The sequence below is a fragment of the Pithys albifrons genome, chromosome 28, assembly GCF_047495875.1.
Source record: "Pithys albifrons albifrons isolate INPA30051 chromosome 28, PitAlb_v1, whole genome shotgun sequence".
NCBI lineage: Eukaryota > Metazoa > Chordata > Aves > Passeriformes > Thamnophilidae > Pithys > Pithys albifrons.
The window spans coordinates 587,654-609,006 of NC_092485.1; the positions used below are offsets into that span (position 1 = coordinate 587,654).

Below are 21,353 nucleotides of genomic sequence, written 5' to 3' on the forward strand. Positions count from 1 at the left end.
TGGAGAACCACAGCTGGAGATGGACTGGGAACAGCCATGGGAGCATCAGCAGCTGCAGGGATGATGTCCTGGGTTGGGAACAGCTCCTGGTGGAGGTGCAGGGACAGTGTCCTGGGTTGGGAACAGCTCCTGGTGGAGGTGCAGGGACAATGTCCTGGGCTGGCACATCCCAGTGACACGGGGACAGCTCCTGATGGAGCTGCAGGGACAATGTCCTGGGCTGGCACATCCCAGTGATGTGGGAACAACTCCTGATGGAGCTGCAGGGACAATGTCCTGGGTTGGGAACAGCTCCTGATGGAGCTGCAGGGACAATGTCCTGGGTTGGGAACAGCTCCTGATGGAGGTGCAGGGACAGTGTCCTGGGCTGGCACATCCCAGTGACACGGGGACAGCTCCTGATGGAGCTGCAGGGACAATGTCCTGGGTTGGGAACAGCTCCTGGTGGAGCTGCAGGGACAATGTCCTGGGCTGGCACATCCCAGTGACACGGGAACAGCTCCTGATGGAGCTGCAGGGACTGTGTCCTGGGCTGGCACATCCCAGTGACACGGGGACAGCTCCTGATGGAGCTGCAGGGACTGTGTCCTGGGCTGGCACATCCCAGTGATGTGGGAACAGCTGCTGATGGAGCTGCAGGGACAATGTCCTGGGCTGGCACATCCCAGTGATGTGGGAACAGCTCCTGATGGAGCTGCAGGGACTGTGTCCTGAGTTGGGAACAGCTCCTGGTGGAGGTGCAGGGACAATGTCCTGGGCTGGCACATCCCAGTGACACGGGAACAGCTCCTGATGGAGCTGCAGGGACATTATCCTGGGCTGGCACATCCCAGTGACACGGGAACAGCTCCTGATGGAGCTGCCATGAGCCAAGAAACAGGAGATCCATTTCCCGCTCCGGGAGCCTTCCCAGCCGCTCCCATCCCAGAGTTGGGGTCTCTGGGGGTCTCTCCCTGGCTGAGCCCACGTCCCCCCGCTCATGGTCCGTGGCCACCAGGGCCATGTCCATGTGCCAGGGCAGCTCCTGCAGCCTCTCCTCTCCCGTTTGCTTCCAGGGCATGGATGTGGTGGTGTCCTGAGCTCAGCCTGGTTAGTTAGTGCTGCCTGTGCTCTCGTGTCCAGGCTGCAGAGCAGTAGGAGAGGCAGGAAATCCCGTTAGGATCCAGCTGCTCCACACAGGGGTAAGGAACCCTCTGTGTTTGGAGGAGACCCCGAGTTGCAGGCAGGAGTCCTGGCCCCCAGACCTCTGCCCAAACAGCCCTCCAGCAGAGTCTGAAGATGTTCTCCACTTCTTTTCAGCCCCATCCTGTCCTCAGCCAGTGCTTTTCCCTGTGGGAAGGCCTGACTGCTCCATGTTTTTCCCAGATCCTGGATGATGGCGGGGACCTGACCCACTGGGTTTATAAGAAATATCCCAGCGTGTTCAAGAAGATCCGAGGGATCGTGGAGGAGAGTGTGACTGGCGTGCACAGGTGGGGAGCTGGGAATGCTGATCCCTGGGGCCATCCTTAGGGATTGCTGCTGACCTGGCTGTGCCCTCTCCCAGGCTGTACCAGCTCTCCAAAGCTGGGAAGTTGTGTGTCCCAGCCATGAATGTGAACGACTCTGTCACCAAGCAGAAGTTTGACAACCTGTACTGCTGCCGGGAATCCATCCTGGATGGGTGAGTCCAGCTTTTCCCTCCTGGCACTTCCCCACGGGTGGGTTTGGCAGCTCCTGGGCAGGGCCCAGGCTCTGCTCTGCCCTGTGCCCACAGGCCTGGCCTTGGTGGGCCAGACTGACCCCAGCACGGGTCTCTCTCTGTCCCCAGCCTGAAGAGGACCACGGACGTGATGTTCGGAGGGAAGCAGGTGGTGGTGTGTGGTTATGGGGAGGTGAGTCCCTGAGCTGTGCCAGCCTCCCCCGAGCCCAGCACCCTCCACTGCCCTCTGCCCAGACCTCTGGGCCGTGCCAAGGAGCAGATCCAACCTGGGGAGTGATTACCAGGGAGATCTTGCTGGAGGGCAGGGATCAGGTTTCCCAGTTTGCTGCAGCTTAGCTGGGCTGCACAGCTGACATTGCTGGGAACACTGGCCTGAATTACAACCCTCCACGGTGCTCCATCTGCTGTCCCTGGCCCCAGTTCAGCATCCAGCCTGGCTGTCACCAGGCAGGGACAGGCTGCAGCTCCCTGGGAATAATATCCTGGCAGAGGGCAATCATATCACACACTTGTCACTGGTTCTGCCCTGGCACTGCAGGGAGCTGCCACCTTCCCTCCATCTGTGCATGTCTGAGAGGGTGTTTGTCTTCCCACGCTGTGCAGGGCTTGGCAGGAGCTGCAAAAGCTCTTCCCAGCAGGAATTTGCTCCCTGATTTATTTAGGCACCAGTGGAGCCCAGGTCTGCTCAACCAAGAGGCTCTGCTGGCTCTGGCTCAGGACCCTGTCTGGTTCTCCATGCAGGATTTGTGCTGGGAATTGTTGTCTCCAGGGCCTGTGCTGAGTTTTACTGGAATTCTTCAGAAAAAGGGAGTCATAGAATCATAGAATCCTGGAATGGTTTGGGTTGGAAGGGACCTTAAAGCTCATCTTGTCCATGCCAAGGGCAGGGACACCTCCCACTAGCCCAGGGTGCTACCAGTTTATCCAGCCTGGCCTTGGATGCTTCCAGGGATGGGGCATCCTCTGGGAATTCCATCCCAGCCCCTCAGCACCTCACAGGGAGGAATTCCTTCCCAGTATCCCATCTATCCCTGCCCTCTGCCAGTGGGAAGCCATTCCCCCCTTTCCTGTCCCTCCATCCCTTGTCCAAACTTCTCTCCAGCTCTCCTGGAGCCCCTTTAGGCCCTGGAAGGGGCTCTCAGGTCTCTCTGGAGTTTTCTCTCCTCCACACTGACCACCCCCAGCTCTCCCAGCCTGTCCACCCTCACTGGTTTCCCCTTTGGATGTGGGATGGATCCCAATTTCCCCTTCCTGGCTGTGTCCAGCAGAGCCAGGGCAGAGCTGGGGGATAATTTTTTGGAGCCCCTCTGGTGCAGCAGCCCCTCCCTGGGCAGCCCTGGGGGATAAAGGAGGGTGTTTTTGGAGCCCCCCTGGTGCAGCAGCCCCTCCCTGGGCAGCCCTGGGGGATAAAGGAGGGTGTTTTTGGAGCCCCCCTGGTGCAGCAGCCCCTCCCTGGGCAGCACTGGGGGATAAAGGAGGGTGTTTTTGGAGCCCCCCTGGTGCAGCAGCCCCTCCCTGGGCAGCACTGGGGGATAAAGGAGGGTGTTTTTGGAGCCCCCCTGGTGCAGCAGCCCCTCCCTGGGCAGCACTGGGGATAAAGGAGGGTGTTTTTGGAGCCCCCGTGGTGCAGCAGCCCCTCCCTGGGCAGCCCTGGGGCAGCTGAGCTGGGGCTGTGTGTGGGTCAGGGCCTGGAGAGCTGCCCCCCAGCCCAGAGTGCCAGGGGGCAGAGGCAGCAAGTGCAGCTGCTGCAGGATGTGGGGGGAGGATGTGCCCCTGGGCAGGACAGCTGGAATGCCAAAGGAACCCTCTGGCTCCAAGGCAAGGGGGGAGGAAGTGTTTGCTCCTCCAGACTGGCTTCAATTCCCTCTTGGAAAAGGGCTGGGGCTGCTGGGGAGTGTTGGGCTGGGAGATCTCCAGGGTTGGGGCAGCCTCAGATTCCTTGGACAGGCTGTGCCAGGGCCTGCCCACCCTCCCAGGGAAGGATTCCCTCCCAGTATCCCCCCTCTCCCTGCCCTCTGGCAGTGGGAAGCCATTCCCTGGGTCCTGGCCCTCCATCCCTTGTCCCCAGTTCCTCTCCATCTTTCTTGGAGCCCCTTTAGGCCCTGGAAGGGGCTCTCAGGTCTCCCTGGAGCCTTCCCTTCTCCAGGGAAACATTCCCAGCTCTCTCAGCCTGGCTGCAGAGCAGAGGGGCTCCAGAATCATGGAATCCCAGGATTGTTTGCATGGAAAGGGATGACCTTAAAGCTCATCCAGTGCCACCCCCTGCCATGGGCAGGGACACCTTCCACTCTGCCAAGCTGTTCCAAGTTGATCCAACCTGGCCTTGGACACTTCCAGGGGTGGGGTATCCCCTTGGAAACCCATTCCAGGGTCTCACCACCCTCCCAGGGAAGAATTCCCTCCCAGTATCCCATCTATCCCTGCCCTCTGGCAGTGGGAAGCTGGTGGGCTTGGAGGGGGGATCTGGGCTTGTGACAGCTCTGCCACTCTCCAGGTACATCTCGAGCCACTCCTGGCATTGGGTAGAAGGTTGAGTGAGGATTTCCCAGCCTGGGGTGGGCTTGGGGAGGGGTTGTATCCCTGGTGTGTCCATGTCCCACCTCCCCTGGATCTCTGCAGGTGGGGAAGGGCTGCTGTGCTGCCCTCAAAGCCCTGGGGGCCATCGTGTACGTCACGGAGATCGACCCCATCTGTGCCCTCCAGGCCTGGTAAGGTGCTCCTGCTGCACTGGAGCAGCTCCATCTGCTCTCCAGCCTTGTCCAAACCCTTCCCAGAGGATAGGACAGAGCCAGGGGGACCTGGGGCTCATTTGGGGGGACTAAACAGCTCGTTGGGCTGTGATGGGGTGGATTTCAGGGCTGGGGTTTCCTGCAGAAGGTGTTCCCTGGCTGGTTGCAGAGGGGGCTGCAACTTGGGAAATAAAAGGTATTTCCAAAGGATAAAATATGGAAATCAGGAGTGGAAAAATAATTGTCATGGGTGGTTGTTTTGGTCCAAGCTGTAAAGGGGCCTGGCTTTGGGGAGGGAGAGGGTGGGCATTGCACAGCCCATGTGCATCCCCTGCCCCTGGAGGGGGGAGGATTCCCTGGCTGTGCAGGACCAGTTGGGAGCTGCTGAGGTGGAGAGGGAAGAGGCTTCTCCTCATTGTGATCCCTCTTCCAATGTTTTCCCAGCATGGATGGATTTCGGGTGGTGAAGCTGAGCGAGGTGATCCGTCAGGTGGACGTGGTCATCACCTGCACAGGTAGGGCTGGAGGAGGTCGGAGCAGCCATTCCCAAGGGAATTCCCAAGGACACTTTGCTGCTGTGTGGTCCTGATTTTCCAGGAGTTCTGGCAGGAGGTTTTTGTCCTTCCTTCTCCCCAGTCTGATACTTGGCTCAGTCCTGGGGCAAAGGGACATCCCAGTGTCCTGAGGGGATTTTGGGGTCTCCTCCTTAGTTCATGGGACCAGAGATCAAAGATTTGGGGTCTGCAGCTTCCTCAGGAGGGGCAGCTCTGATCTCTGCTCGGTGTGACCAGGGACAGGCCCCAGGGAATGGCTGGAGTTGTGTCAGGAGATGTTTGGGATGGATATTGGGAAAAGGTCCATCCCCCAGAGGGTGGTGGGCACTGAACCAGCTCCCCAGGGAATGGCCATGGCCCCGAGGCTGCCAGAGCTCCAGGAATGTTTGGACAACGTTCTGAGGGACAGGGTGGGATTGTTGGGGTGTCCTGGGATGGGATCCCTTCCAGCTGAGGACATTCCATGACAGCACTTGTGCCACGTGTTTCTCCAGTGGCCCAGCCAGAGGGGAGTTCACGTCCTGGTGGGAAGTTCATCAGATGTGCCCTGGAGCAACTCGAGCTCAGGGCAGGAGAAACCAGAGGGGTTGTTTTTCCTGTTCCTGCAGGGAACAAGAACGTGGTGACCCGGGAGCACCTGGACCGGATGAAGAACAGCTGCATCGTGTGCAACATGGGCCACTCCAACACCGAGATCGACGTGGTGAGTGCCGACCTCGGGGTGCGCCCACGTTCCTCCTCCCACCTTCGGGGTCTGCCCACCCTCCCTCCTCCCTCTTCCCGCCCCTCGGGGTGTGCCCACCCTCCCTCCTCCGCCCCCTCAGGCTGTGCCCACCTCCCTCCTCCGCCCCCCGGGGTGTGCCCACCCTCCCTCCTCCGCCCCTCGGGGTGTGCCCACCCTCGCACCCTCGGGGTGTGCCCACCCTCCCTCCTCCCTCTTCCCACCCCTCGGGGTGTGCCCACCCTCCCTCCTCCCTCTTCCCACCCCTCGGGGTGTGCCCACCCTCCCTCCTCCCTCTTCCCGCCCACTCGGGCTGTGCCCACCTCCCTCCTCCGCCCCTCGGGGTGTGCCCACCCTCCCACCTCCCACTCTCGGGGTGCGCCCACCCTCCCTCCTCCCTCTTCCCGCCCACTCGGGCTGTGCCCACCTCCCTCCTCCGCCCCTCGGGGTGTGCCCACCTCCCTCCTCCGCCCCTCGGGGTGTGCCCACCTCCCTCCTCCGCCCCTCGGGGTGTGCCCACCCTCCCACCTCCCACTCTCGGGGTGCGCCCACCTCTCTCCTCCCCGCCCCTCGGGCTGTGCCCACCTCCCTCCTCCGCCTCATCGGGGTGCGCCCACCCTCCCACCTCACCCTCGGGGTGTGCCCACCTTCCCACCTCCCACCCTCGGGGTGCGGCCACCCTCCCACCTCCCTCTTCTCGCCCCTCGGGGTGCGCTACCTCCCGCCCTCGGGGTGCGCCCACCTCCCTCCTCCGCCCCCTCAGGATGTTCCCAGCCCTTCCTCCTCCGCCCCCTCGAGGTGCGCCCACCTCCCACTTTCCTCCCTCGGGGTGCGCCCACCCTCCCACCTCCCTCCCTCGGGGTGCGCCCACCTCCCTCCTCCCGCCCTCGGGGTGTGCCCTCCCTTCCTCTCTCCCTCCCTCCCTCCCTCCCACGTCCTTCCCTCCCTCCCTCTCACCTCCCTCCCTCCCTCCCTCCCTCCCTCCCCCTCTCCCACCTCCCTCCCTCCTCCCCTTCCTTCTCCCTCCTCCCCTTTCTCCTCCCTCCCTCTCTCCCTCCCTCCCTCCCACCCTCCCACCTCCCTCACACCCTCCCTCCTCCGGCCCCTCGGGGTGTTCCCAGCCCGACCTCCTCCGCCCCCTCGGGGTGCGGCCACCTCCCACCCTCGGGGTGTGCCCACCCTCCCTCCTCCGCCCCCTCGGGGTGTGCCCACCCTCCCTCCTCCGGCCCCTCGGGGTGTTCCCAGCCCTCCCTCTCCCTCCCTGGCTCAGCTCTCCCTCCTCCTCTCCCCCAGACCAGCCTGCGGACGCCGGAGCTGACCTGGGAGCGGGTCCGTTCCCAGGTCGATCACGTCATCTGGCCCGATGGGAAGCGCGTGGTGCTGCTGGCAGAGGTGTGTTGGGGCTATCAGGAAATCATGGATTTATCCAGATGGAAAAGCACTGTGGGACGAACTTCAGGGCTCAGAAAAGGGTTTATTGTTCTTTTATTTATTATTTATTATTTTTACCTGCCTTTTCTTGAGGTTGGGGGCGTGTCATGTCCCACGTGCAGCCACACCTGGCTCCGTTATTCCAAGCTGGGAGTGATTCCCCTGAGCCAAACCTGCTCCAGCTTTTCCAGGAATTCCCAGGCAGCTTTTCCAGGAATTCCCAGGCAGCAGTCTGGCTCCTCTTCCCACTGGAGCTGCTCTGGCAGGAGCTGGGACTGGCTTTTCCATGGACATTCCCCAGCCCTGAGGCACAGGGTGGGAGCCAGGGCAGGGTTGGGATCTCTGCTTATAGAGGTGATCCTTGGGAGGGGTGGAGGTGATTCCCACCTTGGACAGGTGTCCCCTCTGCTGGATTAGGAGTGGCTGGAGGGCTCAGAGAGTGCTGGTGAACGGGGCTGTGTCCAGCTGGTCACCAGTGGTGTCCCCCAGGGGTCTGTGTTGGGTCCAGTCCTGTTTAACATCTTTATTGATGGTTTAGATGAGGGGATTGAGTCCATCAGCAGCAAATTTGCTGATGACACCAAGTTGGGAGGGAGTGTCGAGCTGCTGGAAGGCAGGAGGGGTCTGGAGAGGGACCTGAACAGGATGGAGGGATCTGGAGAAGGACCTGGACAGGCAGAAGGGATCTGGAGAAGGACCTGGACAGGCTGGAGGGATCTGGAGAAGGATCTGGACAGGCAGGAGGGCTCTGCAGAGGGATCTGGATGGACTTGAGGGATGGGCTGATTCCAGTGGGATGAAGTCCAACAAGGCCAAGTGCAGGTCCTGCCCTTTGGCCACCCCAAGCCCTGCAGCGCTCCAGGCTGGGCACAGAGTGGCTGGAGAGCAGCCAGGCAGAGGGACCTGGGGGGACTGAGGGACAGGAAGCTCAACAGGAGCCACCAGTGTGCCCAGGTGGCCAAGAAGGCCAATGGGATCCTGGCCTGGATCCAAACTAGCGTGGCCAGCAGGCCCAGGGCAGTGACCCTTCCCCTGGACTCTGCCTTGGGGAGGCCACACCTTGAGTGTTGTGTTCAGTTCTGGGGCCCTCAGTTGAGGCAAGAGATTGAGGGGCTGGAGCGGGGCCAGAGAAGAGCAACGAGGCTGGAGAAGGGACTGGATGTGGCACTGAGTGTCCTCTGAAACACCTCCAGGGACAGAGAATCCACCAGGTCTTGATCCAACCCCACTGGGATCACCAGCCCAGGGCACTCAGTGCCAGAGTGATCCCAGTGGGGTTGGATCAAGGGTTGGACTTGATGATCTCAGAGGTCTCTTCCAACCCAAGTGAGAAGAGCAACGAGGCTGGAGAAGGGACTGGAGCACAAGTGCTGTGGGGAGAGGCTGAGGGAGCTGGGGGTGTTCAGCCTGGAGAAGAGGAGGCTCAGAGGTGACCTCAGCACTGTCTGGAACTGCCTGAAGGGAAGTTCTGGCCAGGTGGGGGTTGGTCTCTTCTCCCAGGCACTCAGCAATAGGACAAGGGGGCACGATGGGCTCAAGCTCTGCCAGGGGAAACTGAAGTTGGAGATCAGAAGGAAATTCTTTGCAGAGAGAGTGCTCAGGGATTGGAATGGGCTGCCCAGAGAGGGGGTGGATTCCCCATCCCTGGAGGTTTTTCAGCTGAGCTTGGCCGTGGCACTGAGTGCCATGATCTGGTAAAGGGACTGGAGTTGGCCCAAGGGTTGGACTTGATGATCTTGGAGGTCTTTTCCAACCCAATCCATTCTATGGATGTGGCACTGAGTGAGAATCCACCACGTCTTGATCCAACCCCACTGGGATCATCATGTCTTGATCCAACCATGTCTTGATCCAACCCCATTGGGATCATCATGTCTTGATCCAACCATGTCTTGATCCAACCCCACTGGGATCATCATGTCTTGATCCAACCATGTCTTGATCCAACCCCACTGGGATCATCATGTCTTGATCCAACCATGTCTTGATCTAACCCCATTGGGATCATCATGTCTTGATCCAACCATGTCTTGATCCAACCCTACTGTGATCACCAGCCCAGGGCACTCCGTGCCCTGGGCTGGTGATCACAGTGGGGTTGGATCAAGGGTTGGACTTGCTGATCTCAGAGGTCTTTTCCAACCCAATCCATTCTATGATTCTGTGTCAACTTGGTTTGGATGTGGGGCCATGTCCAGGTCTGTGCTGACCCCTCCTGTTTCCCCCCAGGGTCGGCTGCTCAACCTGAGCTGCTCCACAGTTCCCACCTTCGTCCTCTCCATCACAGCCACCACCCAGGTCTGTGCCAGGGGGTTGGGATGCTTTGGGAACAGCCTGGGGTGGGTCCTGGGGTGGCACCAGGGCTGGGAATGCCACAGGAGGCCCCTCCTGCCTAGGAGGGAGTTAATGGTGGTGGGAACTCGGTGGTTTGGGGATAGGAAGTTTTGGGAGAGCTTTGGAATGAGCCGGAGTTCCTGCTGGGCTGCAAGACAGGCTTAAGCCCTCTTAGGACAGGCTTAATCCCCCCTTAGGACAGATTTAAGCCCCTTTAGGACAGGCTTAAGCCCCCTTAGGACAGGATTAAGCTTCCTTAGGACAGGTTTAAGCCCCCTTAGGACAGGATTAAGCTCCCTTAGGACAGGTTTAAGCCCCCTTAGGACAGGTTTAAGTTCCCTTAGGACAGGTTTAAGCTCCCTTAGGACAGGTTTAAGCTCCCTTAGGACAGGATTAAGCTTCCTTAGGACAGGTTTAAGCTCCCTTAGGACAGGCTTAAGCCCCCTTAGGACAGGTTTAAGCCCCCTCAGGACAGGTTTAAGTCCCCTTAGGACAGGTTGAAGCCCGCTTAGGTTTAAACCCCCTTAGGACAGGTTTAAGCCCCCTTAGGACAGGTTTAAATCCCCTTAGGACAGGTTTAAACCCCCTTAATTCAGGTTTCAGCCCCCCCTGTACTGGTTTAAACCCCAGCACAGGTTTAAGCTCCTCCAGCACAGATTTGAGCTCCCCTAGCCCAGGTTTACGTCTACTCAGCACAGGTTTAAGCTCCCCCAGTGCAGGTTTAAACCCTCCTAGCACAGGTTTAAGCCCCTCATTGCAGGTTTAAGTCCCCTAGAACAGGTTTAGGTCCCCTAGAACAGGTTTAAGCTCCCTAGAATAGGTTCAAGCTTAACCTCAAGGCAAGGCTGGTGGGACTGGGAACACAGAGGGGACTGGTGGGACTGGAGGAGACTGATGGGACTGGGATCATGGGGGGACTGGTGGGACTGGTGAGACTGGGAACACAGAGGGGACTGGAGGAGACTGGTGGGACTGGGATCATGGGGGGACTGGAGGAGACTGGTGGGACTGGGATCATGGGGGGACTGGTGGAGACTGGTAGGACTGGGATCATGAGGGGACTGGTGGAGACTGGTAGGACTGGGATCATGGGGGGACTGGTGGGACTGGAGGAGACTGGTGGGACTGGTGAGACTGGGAACACAGAGGGGACTGGAGGAGACTGGTAGGACTGGGATCATGGGGGGACTGGTGGGACTGGAGGAGACTGGTGGGACTGGTGAGACTGGGAACACAGAGGGGACTGGAGGAGACTGGTAGGACTGGGATCATGGGGGGACTGGTGGGACTGGAGGAGACTGGTGAGACTGGGAACACAGAGGGGACTGGAGGAGACTGGTGGGACTGGTGAGACTGGGAACACAGAGGGGACTGGAGGAGACTGGTGGGACTGGGATCATGGGGGGACTGGGTGGGACTGGAGGAGACTGGTGGGACTGGTGAGACTGGGAACACAGAGGGGACTGGAGGAGACTGGTGGGACTGGGATCATGGGGGGACTGGGTGGGACTGGAGGAGACTGGTGGGACTGGTGGGACTGGGAACACAGAGGGGACTGGAGGAGACTGGTGGGACTGGGATCATGGGGGGACTGGTGGAGACTGGTAGGACTGGGATCATGGGGGGACTGGGTGGGACTGGAGGAGACTGGTGGGACTGGTGAGTCTGGGAACACAGAGGGGACTGGAGGAGACTGGTGGGACTGGGATCATGGGGGGACTGGTGGGACTGGAGGAGACTGGTGGGACTGGTGAGACTGGGAACACAGAGGGGACTGGAGGAGACTGGTAGGACTGGGATCATGGGGGACTGGTGGGACTGGGAACAAGGAGGGGACAAACCCCCCCATTCCCAAGGGGCACAGCAGCGTCAGGAGCTGTAAGAGCCCCTGGGCTCCATCCCCATTCCATGTTTTTTCCATGGAATGTTAAGCTCAGCTGCCACAAACAACCTGCTGGCACCTCATCCCAGACCTCTGAGCCCCTTCCCGGTGGGATCCTGGAGACCCAGGGGGGGTGGGTGTGCCCTGAGCTGGGTGGGAGCTGCTGGAATTGGCTGTGCTCCCAAGTTCCTGTGTCTCTCCCTGGGTGTTCTGGGCTATCCCTGAGTATTCCCAGTTATCCATCCCTGTGCTCCCACAGGCCCTGGCTCTGATTGAACTCTACAACGCCCCCGAGGGCCGCTACAAGCAGGACGTTTATCTGCTGCCCAAGAAGATGGGTGAGTGAAGGGGCCCCACACTCCCTTTTCCCAGGAATTCCGTGTCTCAGCAGTGTGGGATGTCAGGAAAAAATCACCTCTGGGCTGGGAAATGCTTCCAGAGGGAGCAGGAGTTCGACCTTAAAGCTCATGGGGGTGGTTTAATTTATTTCCCTTGGTGTCCTGCAGGGTGGGAGACATCCCTTAATCCTTGTGCCTCCCTGCTCCAGGCTTTCTCCAGGGATTTTCCAAGGTTTTCCATGCCCTCCTGATGTCTTCTGGGGCTCATCCAGCCCAGGCTTGGGCTGTTTCTGTTCCTTTGGGTGGTGGTGAATCCATGTGGTGACTCCATCCCCCAGTTCCCGGGGTGTGGATCCCGCTGATCCCGTTTTCCCTGTGCCATTCCCAGACGAGTACGTGGCCAGTCTGCACCTGCCCTCCTTCGACGCCCACCTGACGGAGCTGACGGACGACCAGGCCAAGTACCTGGGGCTGAACAAGAACGGCCCCTTCAAGCCCAACTACTACAGGTAATCCCCAGGGAATGCTGCGCTGGGAATGCTGCCCTGGGAATGCTGCGCTGGGAATGCTGCCCTGGGAATGCTGCGCTGGGAATGCTGTGCTGGGAATGCTGCGCTGGGAATGCTGCGCTGGGAATGCTGTGCTGGGAATGCTGTGCTGGGAATGCTGTGCTGGGAATGCTGCGCTGGGAATGCTGCGCTGGGAATGCTGCGCTGGGAATGCTGCGCTGGGAATGCTGCGCTGGCACTGGGAGTGCTGTCCTGGGAATGCTGCCCTGGGAATGCTGTGCTGGGAGTGCTGTGCTGGGAGTGCTGTGCTGGGAGTGCTGTCCTGGGAATGCTGCCCTGGGAATGCTGCCCTGGTGCTGGGAATGCTGTCCTGGGAGTGCTGTCCTGGGAATGCTGTGCTGGGAATGCTGCGCTGGGAGTGCTGTCCTGGGAGTGCTGCCCTGGGAATGCTGTGCTGGGAATGCTGCGCTGGGAGTGCTGCCCTGGGAATGCTGCCCTGGGAATGCTGCCCTGGGAATGCTGTCCTGGGAATGCTGCCCTGGTGCTGGGAGTGCTGCCCTGGGAGTGCTGTGCTGGGAATGCTGTGCTGGGAATGCTGTGCTGGGAGTGCTGCCCTGGGAGTGCTGCCCTGGGAATGCTGTGCTGGGAATGCTGCGCTGGGAATGCTGCGCTGGGAATGCTGCGCTGGGAATGCTGTGCTGGGAATGCTGTGCTGGGAATGCTGTGCTGGGAATGCTGTGCTGGGAGTGCTGCCCTGGGAGTGCTGCCCTGGGAATGCTGCCCTGGGAATGCTGCCCTGGGAGTGCTGCCCTGGGAATGCTGTCCTGGGAATGCTGTCCTGGGAATGCTGTCCTGGGAATGCTGCCCTGGGAATGCTGCCCTGGGAGTGCTGTGCTGGGAATGCTGTGCTGGGAATGCTGTGCTGGGAATGCTGTGCTGGGAGTGCTGCCCTGGGAATGCTGTGCTGGGAGTGCTGTCCTGGGAGTGCTGCCCTGGGAGTGCTGTGCTGGGAATGCTGCCCTGGGAGTGCTGCCCTGGGAATGCTGCCCTGGGAATGCTGTCCTGGCTCTGGGAATGCTGTCCTGGGAGTGCTGTCCTGGGAGTGCTGCCCTGGGAGTGCTGTGCTGGGAATGCTGTGCTGGGAATGCTGTGCTGGGAGTGCTGCCCTGGGAGTGCTGCCCTGGGAATGCTGCCCTGGGAGTGCTGCCCTGGGAATGCTGTCCTGGGAATGCTGTCCTGGGAATGCTGTCCTGGGAATGCTGTCCTGGGAATGCTGTCCTGGGAATGCTGCCCTGGGAATGCTGCCCTGGGAGTGCTGTGCTGGGAATGCTGTGCCGGGAATGCTGTGCTGGGAATGCTGCCCTGGTGCTGGGAATGCTGTCCTGGGAGTGCTGTCCTGGGAATGCTGTGCCGGGAATGCTGCCCTGGGAATGCTGCCCCGGTGCTGGGAATGCTGCCCCGGGAATGCTGCCCCAGCCCCGGGAGTGCTGCCCTGGCACTGGGAATGCTGCCCTGGGAATGCTGCCCCAGCCCTGGGAATGGTGCCCTGGCACTGGGAATGCTGCCCCAGCCCTGGGAATGGTGCCCTGGCACTGGGAATGCTGCTCCAGCCCCGGGAATGCTGCTCCAGCCCTGGGAATGCTGCTCCAGCCCCGGTGCCTCCAGAGGGAGGATGTGGAGCTGCTGCAGCGAGGCCAGAGAGGCCTCAGAGATGCTCTGAGAGCTGGAGAACATTTCCTTTGGAGACTGGGAGAGCTGGGAATGTTCCCCTGGAGAAGGGAAGGCTCCAGGGACACCTGAGAGCCCCTTGCAGGGCCTGAAGGGGCTCCAGGAGAGCTGGAGAGGGACTGGGACAAGGGCTGGAGGGCCAGGCCCCAGGGAATGGCTTCCCAGTGCCAGAGGGCAGGGAGAGGGAGGAGATGGGGAAGGAATTGCTGGCTGGGCTGGAATTCCCAGAGGATGCCCCAGCCCTGGCAGTGCCCAAGGCCAGGCTGGATAAACTTGGAGCCCCCTGGGCTGTGGGAGGGGTCCCTGCCCAGGGATGGGGTGGGATGGGATGGGCTTTAAGGTCTGTCCCCACCCAAAGCAGGCTGGAATTCCCTGCCAGGGATCCCCTGGATCTGCCCCATCCCTCACTGTGCCCTTCTCTCCTAGATACTGACGGACCATTCCCAGAAGGACCAGACCACACAAGGCAACATTCGAGAGATTATTTTTGAGAATCATTTTTATTTTTACCTTTTTTGTTTTTAATTCTTTTCCCCACCAACAGTCCCCGTTTTCCCTGTTTTTACATTTCTCTGGGATTTCAAGGCCAGGATTTCTTTTTCTCCCCCCTTTTCCACCATCACATCTCAGTCTGACCTTACCAGATAAACCTGGGATTTGCTTCTTGCTTCCACGTGCTGAAGCTTCAGATTCCCAGCCCTGGCTTTGGGAGAGGTTTTCCCTTTCCTGTTGTTCCAAGGGCACTTCATTCCTGCAGCGAGGGGGTTTTATTTTGCTTCCCTTTGGTGTTTCTTTCCCACTTTTCCAGCCCGCCTTGGTCTCCCTGATGATCTGGAGATGCTTTTTGTTCCTTCTCTTCTCTTTTCTTTCTTTGTGTGGAATTTCTGCAACTTCTAAATTGCCTTAAAGAGCCCAGTTTTAGCTGCTGATCCCTGGAATGGGGTCCCTGTGCCCAGGTGGGCCAGCGTTGGTGGCCACTCCCCTGGCATTGGTGGCCACTCCCCTGGCATTGGTGGCCACTCCCCTGGCATTGGTGGCCACTGCCCTGGCTTTGGTGGCCACTCCCCCGGCATTGGTGGCCACTGCCCTGGTGTTGGTGGCCACTCCTCTGGCTTTGGTGGCCACACCCCCGGCGTTGGTGGCCACTCCCCCGGCGTTGGTGGCCACTCCCCCGGCATTGGTGGCCACTCCTCTGGCTTTGGTGGCCACTCCCCTGGCTTTGGTGGCCAGTCCCCTGGCGTTGGTGGCCACTGCCCAGGCTTTGGTGGCCACTCCCCTGGGTTTAGTGGCCACTCCCCCGGGTTTAGTGGCCACTCCCCCGGCTTTGGTGGCCACTCCCCCGGCTTTAGTGGCCACTGCCCCAGTGTTGGTGGCCACTCCCCCCGGCTTTGGTGGCCACTCCCCCGGCTTTGGTGGCCACTCCCCTGGGTTTAGTGGCCACTCCCCCGGCTTTGGTGGCCACACCCCCGGCTTTGATGGCCACTCCCCCAGTGTTGGTGGCCACTCCCCCCGGCTTTGGTGGCCACTCCCTTGGGTTTGGTGGCCACTCCCCCGGCTTTGCTGGCCACTCCCCCGGCATTGATGGCCACTCCCCCCGGCTTTGGTGGCCACTCCCCCAGTGTTGGTGGCCACTCCCCCGGCTTTTGTGGCCACTCCCCCGGCTTTGGTGGCCACTCCCCTGGTGTTGGTGGCCACTCCCCTGGCTTTGGTGGCCACTGCCGCGGCTTTGGTGGTCACTCCCCCGGCGTTGGTGGCCACTCCCCCGGCGTTGGTGGCCACTCCCCCAGTGTTGGTGGCCACTCCCCCCGGCATTGGTGGCCACTCCCCCAGCGTTGGTGGCCACTCCCCCGGCTTTAGTGGCCACTGCCCCGGCTTTAGTGGCCACTGCCCCAGTGTTGGTGGCCACTCCCTTGGGTTTGGTGGCCACTCCCCCGGCTTTGGTGGCCACTGCCCCGGCTTTGGTGGCCACTGCCCTGGTGTTGGTGGCCACTCCCCCGGCTTTGGTGGCCACTCTCCTGGCTTTGGTGGCCACTCCCCCTGGCGTTGGTGGCCACTGCCCCGGCTTTGGTGGCCACTGCCCCAGCTTTGGTGGCCACTCCCCCGGCTTTGGTGGCCACTCTCCTGGCTTTGGTGGCCACTCTCCTGGCTTTGGTGGCCACTCGCTTGGGTTTGGTGGCCACTCCCCCGGCTTTAGTGGCCACACACCCGACTTTGGTGGCCACTCCCCCGGCATTGGTGGCCACTCCCCCGGCATTGGTGGCCACTCCCCTGGGTTTGGTGGCCACTCCCCCGGCTTTGGTGGCCACTGCCCCAGTGTTGGTGGCCACTCCTTTGGGTTTGGTGGCCACTGCCCCGGCTTTGGTGGCCACTCCCCCGGCTATACTGGCCACACCCCCGGCATTGGTGGCCACACCCCCGGCTTTAGTGGCCACTCCCCCGGCTTTAGTGGCCACACCCCCGGCTTTGATGGCCACTCCCCCGGCTTTGGTGGCCACTCCCCCGGCTTTGGTGGCCACACCCCTGGCATTGGTGGCCACTGCCCCGGCTTTGGTGGCCACTGCCCCGGCTTTAGTGGCCACTCCCCCGGCTTTGGTGGCCACTCCCCCGGCTTTGGTGGCCACTGCCCGGGCTTTGGTGGCCACTGCCCGGGCTTTGGTGGCCACTGCCCCGGCATTGGTGGCCACTGCCTCGGCATCGGTGGCCACTCCCCCAGCATGGGTGGCCACTCCCCCGGCTTTGTTGGCCACTCCCCTGGGTTTAGTGGCCACTCCCCTGGGTTTAGTGGCCACTCCCCCCGTGTTGGTGGCCACTCCCTTGGGTTTGGTGGCCACTCCCCTGGCATTGGTGGCCACACCCCCGGCTTTAGTGGCCACTCCCCCAGTGTTGGTGGCCACTCCCCCGGCTTTGGTGGCCACTCCCCCGGCTTTGGTGGCCACTCCCCCAGTGTTGGTGGCCACTCCCCCGGCATTGGTGGCCACTCCTCTGGCTTTGGTGGCCACTCCTCCGGCTTTGGTGGCCACTGCCCCGGCGTTGGTGGCCACTGCCCCGGCGTTGGTGGCCACCTGGGCCCCGGGGGTGTTTTTTCAGGGTGCTTTTTCCAGCATTTTCCTCATCTCTCCCAGTTCTTTTTTCTTTTCTTTTGATGATTATTTTTTTTAGCAGAACTGCACCTTACTTGAGTTTTAAACCATTTCTTTGTTGGTTCTTTCCTTCCTCTTTTCCTTCTTTGATCTTTCCAGAGCCGTTTTAAAGAGTGGGGACATTCCCAGGGGATGTTCAAGGGATCTTTCCAGGGATGTGGCAGCTTTCCCATCTCCCACTGGGAAGCGCCGGGGGGTTGTTGGAGTGTCTGGGGTGGTTTTTTTTGGGATGTTTTCCCAATTTTTTGCAGCAATGAGCCTTCCCCACCCCACCCTGGCCCTGCTGCTCCCTGTCCTGGCCCTTCCCTGGATATCCCACTGACATTCCCCATCCCCATTCCCGCAGTTTTTCCCAGGGGTGGGACAAGCCCCTTCCATCCAATCCCAGAAGTTTCTCTTGGCTCTTTTTATCCTCCCCCACCCTCGTCCTTCCAGCCCCGGCCCAGGGCAGGGGAGGGGCAGCCCCAATCCGGCATCTCCCGGTCCAGGGATCACGGAGAGGCTTTGGAGCCCGGGATTGGAGCTGCTCCTTCCCCTCATCCCGAGGATCCCCCCGGGAATCTGCAGCTCTGGGGGGCGACAGGAGGGAGGTGGGAGAGGTGCTGGTGGGTCACCCCTCTCTCATCCCCTTCCCACCCTGCCCTGTCTCCTCCTGGGATGTGTCTCCAGGGATTTTGGGGATCCTCCTCCTTGCTCTTCTCCCTGTAGATTTTTGGGGATCACATTCCCCTTCCCAACCCTCAAACCTCACTGGGATGGCTCAGGGTGGGCGTCTGTGGGGATGGACTGGGAGTGGGAGCATCCCCTTCTCCTGGGGCCGGGATCCTCCCAGCCTGGGATTCCCAAACCCCCTTTTCCCACCCGGGATCCTCCCAGCCTGGGATTCCCAAACCCCCTTTTCCCGGGGCCGGGATCCTCCCAGCCTGGGATTCCCAATCCCCCTTTTCCCGGGGCCGGGATCCTCCCAGCCTGGGGAATCCCAATCCCCCTTCTCCTGGGGCCGGGATCCTCCCAGCCTGGGATTCCCAAACCCCCTTTTCCCAGCTGGGATCCTCCCAGCCTGGGATTCCCAAACCCCCTTTTCCCAGCTGACTTCTCCCAGGCTGGGAATTCCCAAACCCCCTTTTCCCAGCCGGGATTCTCCCAGCCTGGAGATTCCCAATCCCCCTTTTCCCGGGGCCAGGATTCTCCCAGCCTGGGGAATCCCAATCTCCCTTTTCCCAGCCTGGGATTCCCAATCCCCCTTTTCCCAGCCTGGAGATTCCCAAATCCCCCTTTTCCCAGCTGGGATTCCCAATGCCCCTTTTCCCAGGGCCAGGATTCTCCCAGCCTGGGGATTCCCAATTCCCCTTTTCCCAGCCAGCTTCTCCCAGGCTGGGAATTCCCAATCCCCCTTTTCCCAGCCTGGGATTCCCAATCCCCCTTTTCCCAGCTGTGATTCCCAATGCCCCTTTTCCCAGTTGGGATTCTCCCAGCCTGGGATTCCCAATCCCCCTTTTCCCAGCCTGGAGATTCCCAATCCCCCTTTTCCCAGCTGGGATTCCCAATCCCCTTTTCCCAGCTGTGATTCCCAATCCCCCTTTTCCCAGGGCCAGGATTCTCCCAGCCTGGGGAATCCCAATCCCCCTTTTCCCAGGTGTGATTCCCAATGCCCCTTTTCCCAGTTGGGATTCTCCCAGCCTGGGATTCCCAATCCCCCTTTTCCCAGCCTGGAGATTCCCAATCCCCTTTTCCCAGCTGTGATTCCCAATCCCCTTTTCCCAGCCGGGATTCCCAATCCCCCTTTTCCCAGCCTGGAGATTCCCAATGCCCCTTTTCCCAGTTGGGATCCTCCCAGCCTGGAGATTCCCAATCCCCCTTTTCCCAGCCTGGAGATTCCCAATCCCCCTTTTCCCAGCCGGGATTCCCAATCCCCCTTTTCCCAGCCTGGAGATTCCCAATCCCCCTTTTCCCAGCCTGGGGATTCCCAATCCCCCTTTTCCCAGCCTGGAGATTCCCAATCCCCCTTTTCCCAGCCTGGGATTCCCAATCCCCCTTTTCCCAGGGCCAGGATTCTCCCAGCCTGGAGATTCCCAATCCCCCTTTTCCCAGCCTGGAGATTCCCAATCCCCCTTTTCCCAGCCTGGAGATTCCCCAATCCCCCTTTTCCCAGCCTGGAGATTCCCAATCCCCCTTTTCCCAGTTGGGATCCTCCCAGCCTGGAGATTCCCAATCCCCCTTTTCCCAGGGCCAGGATTCTCCCAGTCTGGAGATTCCCAATCCCCCTTTTCCCAGCCTGGAGATTCCCAATGCCCCTTTTCCCAGCTGGGATTCCCAATCCCCCTTTTCCCAGGGCCAGGATTCTCCCAGTCTGGAGATTCCCAATCCCCCTTTTCCCAGCCGGGATTCCCAATCCCCTTTTCCCAGCTGGGATTCCCAAATCCCCCTTTTCCCAGCTGGGATTCCCAATCCCCTTTTCCCAGCCGGGATTCCCAATCCCCCTTTTCCCACCCCAGGGCTGTGTGGGGCCGTTGCAGGGCCCGGGGCGGCGGCGGTGGCAGGAGAGGTTTATTTTGTATATGGATGATTTTTACTGGATGCAATATTAATCCTCGCAGATGAGCAATAAATCATGAACTCCAATTAATTAATTAAAGATCAGGAAAAGCCTCCTGGTCCCGGGAGGTTTATTTGGTGTCCCGAGTTGTGTCCGAGTGCGCTGGGAGGGGGGTGGGATCCGCCCTTGGACACCTCCAGGTGGGTTTGGGGTGCCCACAGAATTCCCTGAGCGTCCTCAGCACCCCGGAGTGTGGGGGGATGTCCCTGTCGGGGTGTGGCTCCCCCTGAGCCCCCCCAGTTCCCCCCAGTTTCCCCAGTCCCGGGACTGGGAGAGCCCCTTTGCTCCAGGGACGGATGGGGGACCCGCCCCGCGCATGCGCCATTCGAGGAAATGCCCTTCCCAGCATGGCGGCGCCCATGCCGCGCCGCGCCCAAGATGGCGGTGCGGGGGCGGAGCCCTCTCTCCAGCGCCCGTCGCGCCGCCCGCGGCCGCCGGGGGCGGGCAGGGCCTCGCCGTGACGCGGCGGCCTCGGCGGAGCCTCCGCGCCGGGCGGGCGGGCGGAGCCGCATCGCACCCACCGGGCGCACCGGAGCGGCCCCGCGGCGCCACTCCCAACATGGCGGCGGCGGCGCTGCCTCGGCTGTCGCTGCCGCTCCCGCGAGAGGAGGGGGTGAGTCCTCGCGAGAGCTGCGGCGGAGCGGCCGCCATGGAGGCGGGCGGGGGGCCCGGCACCGGCCCGGGCAACAACAAGGGCCGCGGGGGAGCCGCCGCGCCCGGGAGGGGCCGCGACACGGCCCGGCCGCCGCGCAAGGACTCCGAGGTCAGCGCTGCCGCCGCGGGCCGAGAGGCGCTGCCCAGGCGGGGAGAACCGCGCCCGACCTCGGCCCGGGGCCTGCGCGGAGGGGCCGGGCCGGGGCGCGGCCCGGGGGTGTCTGAGGGGCCCGGGGGTGTCTGAGGGGCACGCAGGTGTCTGAGGGGCACGGAGGTGTCTGAGGGGTCTGGGGATGTCTGAGGGGCCCGGAGGTATCTGAGGGGTCTGGGTGTGCCCGGGGCTGTCTGAGGGGCCCGGGGGTGTCTGAGGGGCCCGGGGGTGTCTGAGGGGCCCGGGGGTGTCTGAGGGGCCCGGGGGTATCTGAGGGGTCTGGGGGTGTCTGAGGGGTCTGGGGGTGTCTGAGGGATACGGAGGTGTCGGAGGGGTCTAGGGGTGTCTGAGGGGTGTCTGAGGGACACGGGGGTATCTGAGGGGTCTGGGTGTGCCCGGGGGTGTCTGAGGGGTGTCTGAGGGTCCCGGAGGTGTCTGAGGGGCCCGGGGGTGTCTGAGGGGCCCGGGGGTGTCTGAGGGGCCCGGGGGTGTCTGAGGGGTCTGGGGGTGTCTGAGGGACACGGGGGTATCTGAGGGGTCTGGGTGTGCCCGGGGGTGTCTGAGGGGTGTCTGAGGGTCCCGGAGGTGTCTGAGGGGCCCGGGGGTGTCTGAGGGGCCCGGGGGTATCTGAGGGGTCTGGGGGTGTCTGAGAGGCCCGGAGGTGTCTGAGGGACACGGGGGTGTCTGAGGGGCCCGGGGGTATCTGAGGGGTGTCTGAGGGACACGGGGGTGTCTGAGGGGTATCTGAGGGGTCTGGATGTGCCTGGGGGTGTCTGAGGGGTCTGGGGGTGTCTGAGGGACACGTGGGTGTCTGAGGGTCCCGGAGATGTCTGAGGGGTGTCTGAGGGGTCTGGGGGTGTCTGAGGGACACGGGGGTGTCTGAG

General features: G+C 61.5%; 3 protein-coding genes across 5 annotated transcripts in view; all 3 read left to right on the forward strand.

The window, feature by feature from the left end:
- AHCYL1 (adenosylhomocysteinase like 1) overlaps nt 1–17,118 on the forward strand; it is a 50,795-nt gene extending 33,677 nt beyond the window's left edge. The window contains exons 7-17 of one of the 2 annotated variants that reach the window (XM_071578452.1): nt 1,366–1,472; nt 1,547–1,663; nt 1,811–1,874; nt 4,322–4,410; nt 4,876–4,946; nt 5,594–5,688; nt 7,000–7,098; nt 9,367–9,435; nt 11,613–11,691; nt 12,080–12,200; nt 14,355–17,118. In XM_071578452.1, the coding sequence (XP_071434553.1) occupies nt 1,366–1,472; nt 1,547–1,663; nt 1,811–1,874; nt 4,322–4,410; nt 4,876–4,946; nt 5,594–5,688; nt 7,000–7,098; nt 9,367–9,435; nt 11,613–11,691; nt 12,080–12,200; nt 14,355–14,361 (918 nt within the window). In that variant the 3' untranslated portion in view covers nt 14,362–17,118. Of the gene's footprint in view, nt 1–1,365; nt 1,473–1,546; nt 1,664–1,810; nt 1,875–4,321; nt 4,411–4,875; nt 4,947–5,593; nt 5,689–6,999; nt 7,099–9,366; nt 9,436–11,612; nt 11,692–12,079; nt 12,205–14,354 lie in introns of those variants that run through there. The other variant, XM_071578453.1, reaches the window with a different exon arrangement.
- A 731-nt stretch (nt 17,119–17,849) lies between these two features.
- LOC139683379 (uncharacterized) lies at nt 17,850–19,717 on the forward strand. The gene is made up of 2 exons (XM_071578455.1): nt 17,850–18,354; nt 18,402–19,717. Exons 1-2 carry the CDS (start codon nt 17,850–17,852, stop codon nt 18,809–18,811), a joined length of 915 nt encoding a protein of 304 aa, XP_071434556.1. The 3' UTR covers nt 18,812–19,717.
- A 410-nt stretch (nt 19,718–20,127) lies between these two features.
- The window catches only part of STRIP1 (striatin interacting protein 1), a 30,480-nt gene continuing 29,254 nt past the window's right edge, over nt 20,128–21,353 (forward strand). The window contains exon 1 of one of the 2 annotated variants that reach the window (XM_071578681.1): nt 20,128–20,277. In XM_071578681.1, coding sequence (XP_071434782.1) covers nt 20,224–20,277 — 54 coding nt within the window. In that variant the 5' untranslated portion in view covers nt 20,128–20,223. The other variant, XM_071578680.1, reaches the window with a different exon arrangement.

Excerpts from the sequence above, each read along its gene's own strand:
- LOC139683379 (XM_071578455.1), top strand. The coding sequence starts at position 17,850 with ATGGACTGGGAGTGGGAGCATCCCCTTCTCCTGGGGCCGGGATCCTCC. Across the intron at positions 18,355-18,401 it reads AAATCCCCCTTTTCCCAGCT|GGGATTCCCAATTCCCCTTT; the intron begins GGGATTCCCAAT and ends TCTCCCAGCCTG.